The following is a 13,510-nucleotide window of genomic DNA, read 5'->3' on the forward strand; positions in this document are numbered from 1 at the left end:
TAGCAGTCTCACCTTGATCTTAGGAGGCCCTGCATTGGTTATCTGACCAGACCCTGTAAATAGGGAGGACTGGCTGGAGGAGGACGAAGCAGCCAATGAGCTCCCTGCTTCCCTCTGTTTGCGCCCAAGCGGAGGAGGCTGCAGCTTGAACTTGAACGGTGACGGGTGCTGCAGCTGCTCCTCCCCGCCTCCTGGCTGCTGGCTGAGCGAATGTGAGAGCGGCAGGGGCGGGCCGTGGAGGTGATGGGCGGCTGGCTTCTCCAGGGTGGGGCGGTGGGGCTGAGGGATGACGATGTTGGGGTAGTGGAGGAAGGCTCGGGGGCTGAGGTGGTAGTTGTAGACGGACTGGGTGTGGGCCTGCAGGTAGTGCTTCATGTCCTCCGGGTTGAAGGAGAAGTGGGAGCCCATCATGGGAGAGGACAGGGAGGGGGAGGGAGTGTAGGACAGGTGTGGGGTAGGGGTCATCGACAGGGCTGGGGACAGAGTTGGGGCCAGAAGACCACCAGGGCCAGGCAGGGGGGAGACAGGGAATGGAGATAATGGCTCTGGGTGGACCCTGGGAGCAGGTCTGGCAAGCCCTGCTGGGTTCGGGCCCCCGCCATAGACCCTGAAGAGAGAATCATGAGGCAGGCGTGGAGGAAGCAGGCCCCTGAAAGCCCTCTCAGGCCCCACGCCTCTCTCATCGGCCCCCACAGCCTCCTCCAGCTCGGAGTTGGTGGAGGTGCCATCGCTGCAGTCGCTCACAGAGCCGCGGGCCATGCGGCGAGCCACGCTGCTGAACATGCCTGGGCTGCGCAGCTCCTCGCTGGATGAGAGGACTTCTGACGGCGTGGAGGGGGGGAAACGGAAGTGGGTGCCTCCGGTTGGTACTGGAGGGGCACTCTGAGGAACTCCCCGGCCTGTGAGGAAAAGAGGTGGCATTAGGACTCCTGCTCTCTGGGAATTATAAAGGAACACACAGCATTTTTTCCCCTCACCTCTAATAGTGTCTCTAGGTGTGACGTGAGTTTTGGTTTGTGATCAGTCTCTGAGATTTCAGCATCCACCCCAATACAATGGAGGTGTATTGGATGTCATTTATGGTGCTCAAAGCAATGCAAATATACATTATCCATAGAGCACAGTGACTAATGAAAACAGCTGACAGCATGTTTGTGGATTATCCAAAAAAACATGACAGTGATCCAAAGACTGCATGGCTAGATACCAATGGGGCTAAGTGAGAATTTTTGCTTTTTAATATTTTTTGGACGAACCCGCCCTTTAAACAGAAGAGAAAGGGGAAAGTAACTAATGAGAGTAGGTCACATGTCTCCCATAACTCCAACTATTTTACCCAGAGGGTCACAGGCACACAGAAAGAAAACACTGGGTTACACAAAGCCACAAATTCCCTTCTCTTTCAACCCCTCCTCCCTCCCTCTCTCCTGCCAGGGAGACTGTGGCACTGCAATAAATTCTTGGCATCCATGCACGTGCCAGAATTAAATATTGGAAAAGTCGCTCTTACTGCCATCACAAACATGGGTTGGGTTCCTCTGTTTTTTCCAGTACCACCGAGTGTGTGTGTGTGTGTGTGTGGGTCCCTGTTTAAAAAGCACAGATCTCACAGCCATGTGTGTCAGAGACAACGAGGAGAAAAAAAAAACATGTGTGTGTGTGTTTATCTAGTGTGTATGTTTGTGTGTCTGTGCTTGCAGATCAATCCAGATTGACTTGGGCATGTGTGTGTGTGTGTGTGTGTGTAACCATCGTATGAAACCATCATATCACAACATATCAGTGTGTGGGCCACATCACACGGAGGCTATAATTAAAGTTTCGTGCTGCACTTATGTCACCCAGTATCCAACGCTCCATATGGGCTGTGTTTACACTGGGTGGCCGAGACCAGAACGAGAGACGACTTCAGAGGAGGGAGGAGAGGGATAAACTAGGACGTGGCACACTGATGTCTCAGAACACACCCGCACATACACACACATGCGGTAACCAGGCAGACAAATGCACACACACTACACCCAAACGATTTGTACTTGTACTAGAATGACATTGCATTGACATTTTTCTGCAAAAACAAGGGTGGAAATTCTTGATGTGATGATGATTCGATTACATTAAATGCAGTGTTTAGATTGTGACCGGGGCTGGCCCACAAAACTGCTCCAAGTCTTTACCGATAAGATTTATCTTCGGTGAGTAAATTGCTAAGTCGCCCACCACACTGACTGGAAAATCTCTGAGACAATAACATCTGAATGTCTCAGTTATATACAGTCTTTGGATCTTTTCTCAAATGCAGTGGATCACACACTCGGACTCTCAAACAAAATCAGAGCAGAATATCAGATTATGACTGGCTCGCTGTAATGCTACATAACATATTACCATCTAAAACTATTTTGAAGAGGAACATCTACACTGACTCTGGTCATCCTTGCTGATTGAAATGTTATTTCAAGGGTAATTTTTTCTTACGGTTACACACTGCACACACAAGGACCTTTAATTCAGACACTCGAAGGACAAAAACTCTTTGTCTGTCCTAGTGCTAGCGCTTCTTGAACAGGTCCTTGCCATAAAGTGTGATTTCTTTCCTTTCAATGAGAATAACCACACATCTCAGTAGCCAAAGGATGTCATTCAATTATTGTAATTTCCCTCAATTTCAAAAATATAAGACCTGGTTAAGTGTTTGTACAATACAGTGACACAAACCTTGTAAAAAAATAACAGACATATCTTACTACTACTTTACTTTTCAAATGAGACGTCTACTCTTTATCGTCTGATCAGTTTTTCCCGAGGTTGACTGCTTTGGGGCGGTGGATGTGTTGGGGGCTGCTAACCCAATTAAACACTCATTCTACCACCACACTAAATTCAGTTTCTTTTACATGCCAAAACAGACTTGCTGAAAAATATTTATCAGATACTTCAAAAGACAAAATTATGACTGGTGTGTTAACTGCCAATTTAATCAGAGCACAGTAAGGCCAAATTGCCTCATAAATTACCATCTGATTGTCTGCTGACAATAAGTGTAGCATTTAAAATGCAGCGAGGTAGCATTTTAAAGTCCAGCGCAGAGCAGTGCTCACACCGCATAAAACACACCAGGGCTACCTTACATCACTTCCAGCTAATTTCACTAAGAACAATGAGGGCAGAGCAGGATCACTGATCTGATTTAGCTGAATATTCTCTGGTCTAGCCCAGCTAAAAACACAAAAACTTAGAATCTATTAGCATGTTAGTGTGTTGTTCTGTTTTTAGCCTGTGCTGACAATACTATCTTCACCTGTCCCTCCTCTGCCTTGCACGTGTGGTAGAGCTCAACTCTACTCTTGATGAAACAAGGGCAGTGGATATGAATGATGGTGTGAAATTTTAGCACCGACGCTCAGAACACTGCAGCAGCACTGCACAGCTGATGATACACACCACCTGAGGGTGTGCTAACCACCTCATTTATAGATTTCCAATGAAAACGTGAGTGTGTGCGTACCAGAGCCCATGTCGATGAAAGGGTAGTTGACCAGGACTAGTTTGTTGAAGTTGAACTTGTAGGTGAACCTCTTCCCTTTGGTCTTGTGGAGGATCCTCTTGTTGTAGTAGTATCTAAAGAGAGAAGGACGACCAGAGTGTTATCTCCCACTGAGTTAGCATTTTTAAAAACTGATCACATCATCAGACACATGAACTAAAACTTTGACTGTGGCTACATTTTGTTTTAGCCGCGTAGCCAGCGATTATTCACCTTGCAAACAAGAAGAATTATCTGTGAAAGTTGGACTTTAGGCAATCTAGCTGGGTTGAACCAAAGCATTTAGGGTCACTAGTCATCCACAGCCAATTAAATCTGCACTTTCTTGTATCCTCACAAGGAAGAGAAGCAATTACTGAACATGAACAGTTTTGCATAGCAGTGAAAATGGATGAAAAGATCATAAGAGTTATTATAATAATGAATAAAGGAACTCGTGGTCAGGTCATCAGTTAGCTCTGAAGTCTGGGGTTGGGTGAAAAAAAAAAAGATTCACATAAGAACTGCGATTCTTATCCTCTACACTTGTGAATTGTCATCTTCAAAAAAGCACTAAGCCACACTTTGGATTTAATAACTTCAAAAATAGCTTTGCAAGACAAAGGTGAAGTATTTTGTGAATACTTTGTACCCCATCACTCACAGATAACGTTATTGCAGCTGAGCACCAAACCACAGCATAAACAAATCGGTCCTGCGGACCAACACACACTGCAGCACTTTAAAAAACTGCAACTCTGTTAGTACAAAAAAAACATTTTAACCAGTGACACTGGTCAGTAAATTACACTTTCATTTCATTATTTGCATCAAGGTTACTGCTGGTTAGTTAAATAAGTTCTAAAACAAACAAACAAATAAATAAATAAAGAGGGCTGCAAACTCTTGCACACCTTCCTTCACTTTTTTCTGTTAGTCAGACAATAACAAACAGACAAATGGTCTGGCACCCCCCCCCCCCTTTCGTTTTATTGAATCAACCATTGTTTTAAACCAAGAATTGGTTTTGAATTGAATGAAAAATGAATTGTGAGATTGACAAATATGCCCACCCCCACTGAACTCACTGAGACTGAAGTTTAATGTGTTTAATGTTACTGAATTTGTGTTTGCTAGTTGACCATATTATAAGATACAAGACAATGTAATATTACAGACGCCATAAGTGAAACATCAGAAACCACAATGTGACTGTACAAAGCACTACCTGCATGCTGATTCGACATTAGCACATAATTGCTCACGATGTGAACACAAGGCTAGATTCAAACTCTGAGGAAGTGAGACAGCCGGTCTGATTTAGTCTTACCCAGGCGGCTCCATTAATAAGAGTGCATTAGTCATCGTCAGTACACAGTGCGATGTAGAGGAGTGAATAGTGAGCTGCTGACAGCTCATCTAAAAGATAAAATGGCTCCTTGTGACTCACCGATAGCCTCAGGACAAAACCACATTCATATTTCTTTACATAAAAAATTCTAAATAGTGTCTCTCATTCAATTCAGAGTGGCCACTTCATTCTGGGAAATGTAATATGTTATTGATCATTTTCCAGTCAAATCAAGCAGAGAGGAGCTCAGTGGCTAAAATTGTATATAGAATACAGATTTGCTTGATTACGAAGTTTTAAACATGGCTCTTGCTGTCAATGAGTAATACTAAAGCTGTTCTCCAGTAGCAGAAACGAATGAATCAGTACACCATACTGAGTATTTCAGTTTGGGTAACTGTTACTTATCCATGCATCTATCTTTTTTTTTTTTTTTTAATACACTCATCCATGTAACAAGATCAACAGTTTATCTTTGGCCGCACAGACAACATGACATAACACATATAAACTTAGTTGATCATTACTAATGTACAGTACTAAAATATAATTACAACTAAAGAATGTAATTACATATCTGTGAGGTGATTAGTGTTCACACAAACTCAATAACCCGACCATGAAACCACCCTTTCGTCTCCAAGTGGGATAAAACCAATTCTAGGAAGAATTTGCAAAATGCTACTTAACTTTGCAAAGTCAAAGTCCATTACAGGCACCCAGAAAATGGTCAAGGTGTAAATACGATTCTTGCAGTGCAGTACAATATTGTTTTCCTAAAATCAGTCACACTAGTAGCGACAGTTAAAAAAAAAAAACACAATAGCTGTGGATATGTTATTTGTGATAATGATGAGGCCGTGCCCAGCTGTATCCCTGCTTCAGTGTGATCAGGGTATTAGTCACTGGAGTTTGGTACAACACAGAACAAAGCAAGAGAGGATTGTATGAACCAGGAACTTGTCCAGCCCCTCAATGACTCAATGAGTGAAGGGCCTCTTCTGATAGAGCGGACTACTACACACACCCACGCTATCACATATAAAAGATGCACGTGCACGCACACGCATGCACACACTCACACAAACATCAACGCATGCAGAAAACATATGCAAGTAATGACAAAACTACTGAGCTTACACACAACAAATCAGAGTTATCTAAGCTATTGGAGAACAGTGCTCACACAGTGGCTTTCAGTAATTTCAATAAACTCAAATGTAAACAGGCTTACAGTAAAGGTTTTCTAATCAGTAAGTTATGTAAACATACACTATCACAATAGAATAATACTCCACTTAAAGAGAAATGTCGTACCTATAGAGTTTCTGTGTGAACTTCATCGAATAAAGTAAGAGTACTTACATTTTTGAGATTCTTCAAGTACCACATGCACTAATTGTTGACATGTTAAATCTCTGCAATGATCTTTTGGCTTATCGCCTTTTACATTTAAAATCTAATTTTGCAGGGTAAGATTCATTTGTCACCTGAGGACAACGGCTTTTAAACAACATTAATTCCCTCTAAAATTCAGTTTATGTAAAGTATGAACAAAAAGGCAAAAACTTCCATAAATTTGTGCTTCAGTACTTAAGAACTTTGTACAGGTGGAAATTACCAAGTACATGGTGACCAGGGATGCAGGCAAAACACATGATGAGTTAATTCATATATATACAACACACTCGAGGAGGTAAATGGCTGTGTTTGTGAGCTGGTGTCAACAATATCAGGCGTGTATGTGCCATCAAAGCTGGAGGGACATAATGTTCACAGACGTGTGGGTAGATGGGACGAGTCGGGGAAAAGACCAGACACATGCACGTGAAAGGAACGAACTCACACACTGAAACAGCTTTGAGTCAATATGGGACAGCCGGTCTCACATACTGGGCCCAGGCCCGCTCCAGGCCTCCTGCTCTTTGAAGACCATTTGAACTTCCTTCAAATAAACTAGAAAGGACTTTGACTGTATAGACTCAACCTCTATGTATTGAACACACACATAGACATGCCTCGACACACATGTACTGTATATGCATGACTGAAGACGCACGTGTGTACTAATGCACACTCACTTCAAAGACGCAGAGAAGCATCAATCAAATACTTCACATCTGACAGAGAATTTTCTTCCAGAGACTTCAGAATTAATTAACAGCCCCCCATTCACATAAAAGGTTTACAAACCACAGAAAAGACATCACACCACAGTTTGGCTCCAGCTGGTCCTTCATGTAAAATACTAAGTGAGACCAGAGAGAAAGTTCCTGTTCCTGCATCAAATTGACTGTTTATTTACTGTTAAATCTCTGTGGGCTTTATTCTTTCTCAAGAACACAAGCCGTTGAATGTCCAACAGAGCTGTTGAGATCTAAGCTTTTGGTCTGTTTCTGTAGTGTATTAGTCACAAGTTTGATATGTTTCAAATAACTGACTCATGCCAAGGAATCTTCCACTAGTGGCATCAAATAAAATCTAGAAATCTAAAAAAATCAAACATTTTGTGATAAAATGTTACTTCAGTCAAAAGTAAATTCATCCCAGCTATTGCAGCAAACTTTTACCAGTCTTTTTACCTTAAAATGCTTCTTGTGATTGATAAAAAAAAATGCATGTTGTATGATAAACTTCAGCATAATGTTATGACACTTATGTAATGAATGAAAAAGATTTAACTGATGGGAGTACACGGTTGAATGAAAGGTAGGTCTAATGAAAACAAAATAAATAATTTATCATCCCAAACCATCTTCAGCTAGATGCCCTACACACATCACATCTGTTGCATTTTTTCCTCCTTATGTAACAATGTTTATCTGTATTTTCCCTGTTAAACGACCTCAAAAACAAACAAATAATACCACAAAATCAATGTGTTACATCAGCATCGTGCATTAACCCTTTAAATTCATGCTCACATTTTGATCAAGAAATAGGTGTTAAAATATATTCCTATGCAAGTTCAGAAAAGCTTGGGTGTATTTAAATATGCAGTTACATGAGTCGACGATAAAAAAGGGTTTTAACCACCAAACAAGGCACAGATGGGCTGGAGGAGGGCTGACATATAACAAGGTGTTAAGTGTATGTGTGTGCATGTGGGTGTGGGTGTGTGTGTGTGTGTGTGGTGATGATGCAGTGTAACTAGTCATCACCATGGCAAACTATAACCCACACCAACCTACAACACAGGAGGCGACACTGATGAGTAGCTGTGTGTGTGTGTGTGTGTGTGTGTGTGTGTGTGTGTGTGTGTGTGTGTGTCTGTGTGTTTGTGATTATGGGAGAACAGACTGGCAGCTAAATAAAACTCTGCAGCATCCCACATGTGCTCCGTGGAGGGTGAAGGTGTGTGTTTCTAAATCTGCTGTGACCCTCAAGTTATAGCACGCAGCGCAGATGCACATTCACACAAAACACTCTTCTTCTTTTTTTTTTTTGTCTCACACATTTGAGGCCCTTGTAAATAAGCTCAAATGTACCCGTGAGTTAGTTACAAAAAAGGCTGAGAAATAAGAGACAAATATAAGAGATGTGAGCTCAAACTTGAATGTCATCAACGTTGTACATAATCCATACTAATGAGGGAAGTGAAGCTAAAGTGTCTTAAAAACGTCCCCAACTATAACTAATAACTAATGAAAAAAAGAAGCTTGAAAAAAAGACAGCATCTTTTCCAAATGTATAATCTATTAGTCTCTTAACTCAACAGAATTTAAATAAGGAATAGAAATATGATAAACGCTTTCATCACTACTTTTCTCCTTTTTATACTCTTCTGCTTACATTTTTGAAATGCCATTTTAGCTTGTTTTTACATCTGACTGCAATAGAAACGTTCCAATTCTGGTGAGTTTGAATGATGCTGTTATGTTATCTTACCCCTAACAAATTGGATTTATTTAAAAATCAATCTTGTATGCTTCACTGAGCTTATCACAGTTCATCTGGAGTTCAAAACAACATGACTCCAGTTCCTGTAACTTGAGACTGACTCGTCTGGGTTTTCTGTCATTATCTGACTCCTCTGGTGGTGATATCTACTAAGAGCACATGACCTAAATATAAAGCTAAATATTAGCATCAGTCCAGACTACCTTTACTGAGGAAGGGTAATACCTTTCAGACAGGAGCAAACACCTGAGAAAACCCAGTGTTTGTCATTGATGTCAGCATATGATCAAGTGTCATCTGGCTCAGCTACTTACTGTCAACTTTGCATATCAATCATTGTTAGCAACTTCCACAACTTTCAGTTACACACTCAACTCTTGTCAACCACAAACATAATTGCAGAGTACAATTTGTATTGGATTTACTTTCCAAAGGGTGAAGGAATAAAACAACTTTGAGAAAGTCTTCGTCTCATTTTCAGGCAGGTTGGATTTGGACCCAGCTTTGGACCCAGACCTGGACCGGCACTTGCAGGTGGCGGCACTGGCCGGTCCAGGCCATTCAAAGGACCCTGCAGTCTGCAACTTCCCTGTTGAGTCTTCTCTCTCCGGTCTGCTCTCAAAACAAACCCCGCCCTGCCACCGCAGAAACCAAATGGTCCTGGCTGCATCTATCATTTTTCCAAGCTTGGTGTGTGTGGGTGTGCGGACACCCAGCCTGTCCGCTCTGTCGAGCCCAGAGACAGTGCAGCGGTGAAGAGCGGCCCTGGAGGAGTGACACTGAGAGGAGCAGCAGCAGCAGGCCGGGCAGGGGGGACTGCGACAGCCGTGGAGGTCGCTGTGTTTACTGGGGAAACTAAAGCTCAAAATCCGAAGTATCAGCTGTGCTGCTGGCTGTTTGTTTTAAAAACCAAACGAAAGAAAAACATAGACACAACCAGAGCTACACATAATACATCCTCTATGCTTTACTCCAACTGTTTACTCATAGTCCTTCAGAATTAACTTTTCCCATAACTCAACACTCTGATAAACAAGGCTAGTCTGTTGTCCTGGCTCTCAGTATATGCTTGTCTCTTGAACACAAATTAATCAAAATATGGAATGAATTGTGTCTCGTGTGCATGAAATGAAATTTCAAGCACTCGATGAAGCAAAAAGTGGCCTTGTAGTTACGTGACGGATAGTCTGGAGTGACATATGCAGGGTTTGACAGACCTTTACCTCTCAGATGTAAATGCCTTTGTATAATGTATGTATAATTTGGGCTTAATTTAAATAAGGTGTCATCTCACCTTAGCGCTCGGCTGAGCTTGTCGTAGTTCATCTGCGGTTTACACTTCCTGGCTCCCCACAAGCGGGCCACTTCATCTGGGTCCTTGATGACAAACTCTCCATAGTCTCCCTGCCAGGCTATGACATCGTGGTACTCCTCTTTCCTCAGCAGCTCCAGGATGAAGTGCCACAGCTGTATCTGTCTGGAACCCGGGCTCGACTCGGGCTTGTAGGCCCAATCTGGGAAGGCAAACCCTGAGGGACAAAGGAGAGAGAAGAGGGGTGTTTTAGCTGGGCAATCATAAAGAGGCTAATTTGAAGACGGGACGGGCAGAACAAGAAAAATCTGGATTTACTCCAGCTCTTTAACCCACACTAGTTTTGGGTGTGTCTCAAGTTGATAAACTGTTATCCTCTTCTGAAGTTATTAATTGTATTTGACTGTAGCTGTGTCGGTTCTAGGGTCAACAACACAAAAGATGAAAAATGCTGTGCTAATAATAGGACCTCATACTATGTGTACAACAATTCCTTTGTACCAAAAAACATATTGCATTTTGAGAAAAACAGTCAACTGGCATCCATTTTTTGTGCTGGAAGGTTGTTTTTTTGTCTCCCTAGAGATAAACATAAGGCAAAAAAAATGTGTGGAAACAGGTTCCAATTTTTCAAAGACAGAGGAGAATTTAGAAGAATAAGAATAGACAACACTAGAGGAAAAACAGAGAAACACTACTGACTTAGTACAGAGGCAACATGTATGTTGATATCCTGATCCTGACATTTTGGTCCATAGTTCTGGTGCAAAGTGGATCTAGTGCCTCCAGGAAAGCAGGTCATGAGCATTTTGGCTAAATCTGTTCCCACAGACTGCAGTCAAATCAAAGCTCCACTGTTATCACCATCAAAGCTGGAGAATCAGCACTGTTTTAACAGATTAACAGGCCTTGAGATATGCGCAGACAAAATATAAGCTATGGTTTTATAACTACTATCAGAACATACACCAACACAAGCGCACACACACACACACACACTATTATCCAACAGTTAAAAGTATAGGCTTTGAGTTGTAAAGCAGTGGGTGGCAGTAAAAGACTCAACAGCACTTCAACACAAGGCCAGGCTGAAAGGCTGAATAGCAAAGGCATAGTGACACACACACACACACACACACACACACACACACACACACACACACACACACACACACACACACACACACACACACACACCTCATTAAGACCAGATGTGCCTTGGCAATCAGGCTCAGAAAGCAGAGGGTGGGAAACATATGGCCACAATATAACAATGCTGAATTTTGTGTATGTGTTTCATGTAACTGTAAAGAAACACACTATCCTAAATACCAAGGTTACAATCAGTTTCCCACACATAACAAAGTCAGTCATATCTATACAGCAGTGACAGTGAACTGTTAACAATGATATGCTTGAGCCTGACAGACTATAACACTGGTGTGGCCTATGGATCCAAGTTGCAATGACAGCACACAATGCAATCGGGCTCATATCATATGGAAGTTGCACCACGCTGTATGTGATCAGAGTCCCAAAACACCTTCTAGTGCATCTGCGTACAGGCCCACTAATCTGACATATTAAATGGGGCAATTGTTAAATTTTTTTTCAGCACTTTATTGCCTTGTCAACATTTGATAGAAAACTGCCCTGGGGCAGCTCCATAAAAGCAGACAACACACAAAAACAACCATACAAAGAACAAAAGAACAGATGAAAAACCGATTGCTCAAGTCGTTAAAGTTTTAAAACCGTTGAAAAAAGAAGACATACCTGGCAAGTAAATCCCAAGGTAAAGTTAAAAGTATCTAGATATGGTGCCCAGATGGTAATTAACTCAATTATGACTTTGCCATTTACACAATACATATTCTCACTGTCTGCACTGTGTACTTATTGGGATTAAATTCATTTAAGAATAGGTAGGGAAAGGCTAAGGTAAACTAAACAAAAATGGCAGGTGTCACTTTATTAAAAATCATATGGTGTACCTGATACTTTTCAACACAGGGTGCTTTTTTTGTCAGAAGCAACACAACTGCCCCCAGGCCACTGTCGTGTTTGTAGCTGCTTTGAATGCTCAGTGACTCCTTCACAGTCACAGTGGATCATTATGAGGAGCAATAAATGGTGGAAATGGACCAAACGTACCAGTCTTTTTGTGAAGGTGAGTGGACAACAAACGCCAGAGTGAGTCACAACATTCCTACCTACATGGGTGGTGCCTTCTCCAAAAAAAAAAACCTACTCAATTGTTATGAACTACACTTACAAATGGCTGACCTGCTGATATCAATCACAACGCGCTGGTATATGCAATCAAATCCTGACCACATTGATGCGTGTATTTACAGCCTGTCTTAACATGTGTTTTCTCTTACCCAGATACAGATCACATTTTAATAGCAGGTGTAAACTGAGTCAAAGAGAGTCATGGAAAAACTAACGAAGTCAGACACGATGAAACCAAAGTCCAGTATCAGGTGTGCAAAGTGCAGCTACGTGTCGGCGACGTCATTAACCTATAGTAGCAGCGGTCGTAGTAGAAGAAGTAGTGGCAGATGAAGCAGTTGTTGTAGTAGAAATATTAAAAGTGGGAAAATCTGATCACAACAAATGATAATTTGTACATTAAAATTTCTATTCTTCTATTCTATTAGAATGCCCATCATACAGACAGCCACAAAAATACTTAGTGTTTGCAATACTGTGTTGTCATTACAACAACAGGCCAAGTACAACTCTATTGGCTATGCATTGGAGGCAGATATTTAATTGATTTTTGTCAAGGCTGTACATAATTTTTCAAAGTTTTGAACCTTCATTCACAAACTTGATCATAAGATTGTGGTGTTTTTGTAACTTCAGCCGTATCTACTGCCATATCTTTGAAACATACTACATACATACATACATACATACTCGCTCAGAGCAGCTCCAGTCTACAAATGTGTTCATCTATCTGTGCACAATAGCCTCGGATACAGAGAGAGGCGGCTGAATCTGAGCTCTTAATACACACAAGTATATTTATATGTATTTGAGTTGACAAAACCGATCAGCTGCATTGATTAAAGAAAGCTTTTTTTATTCCTTCAAAAACCTCAACAGAAGCTTTGAATGTGCAAAAAAAAAAAAGACTTTTGTTACAACAATAATTTTTGTAGTGCATGAAAATCTGTCCATGTTGTCAGAGGAGTTTAACCATAGCAAGCAACCTAACTCCAAGTATTGCACAGACGCATTGCCTCTGACATTGCTGCGAGCTCCCCTGTGATCAACGTCTGGCTGAACAATGGAGAAACACACAAGTTGAGTAACTGCAATCCGCTTCTCCCTTTAGGATCGATTTAAGAGATTCAAGCTGTGACGTTTTACTGTCCAACAGACACCAGCTTTTGCAAGAATTCCAGCGGAG

The 13,510-nt window shown here is 41.7% G+C and overlaps 1 protein-coding gene across 1 annotated transcript in view; it reads right to left on the bottom strand.

Annotated features, from left to right (window-relative positions):
* The window catches only part of erf (Ets2 repressor factor), a 36,516-nt gene that overhangs the window by 5,173 nt on the left and 17,833 nt on the right, over nucleotides 1-13,510 (bottom strand). Inside the window, exons 2-4 of the mRNA XM_041955868.1 lie at nucleotides 10,072-10,306; nucleotides 3,509-3,621; nucleotides 13-899 (exon numbers count right to left, since the gene is read on the bottom strand). Of these exons, the coding sequence (XP_041811802.1) occupies nucleotides 13-899; nucleotides 3,509-3,621; nucleotides 10,072-10,306 (1,235 nt within the window). The remainder of the gene's footprint in view (nucleotides 1-12; nucleotides 900-3,508; nucleotides 3,622-10,071; nucleotides 10,307-13,510) is intronic.

The sequence above is a fragment of the Chelmon rostratus genome, chromosome 16 (assembly GCF_017976325.1).
Source record: "Chelmon rostratus isolate fCheRos1 chromosome 16, fCheRos1.pri, whole genome shotgun sequence".
Taxonomy (NCBI): Eukaryota; Metazoa; Chordata; class Actinopteri; order Chaetodontiformes; family Chaetodontidae; genus Chelmon; species Chelmon rostratus.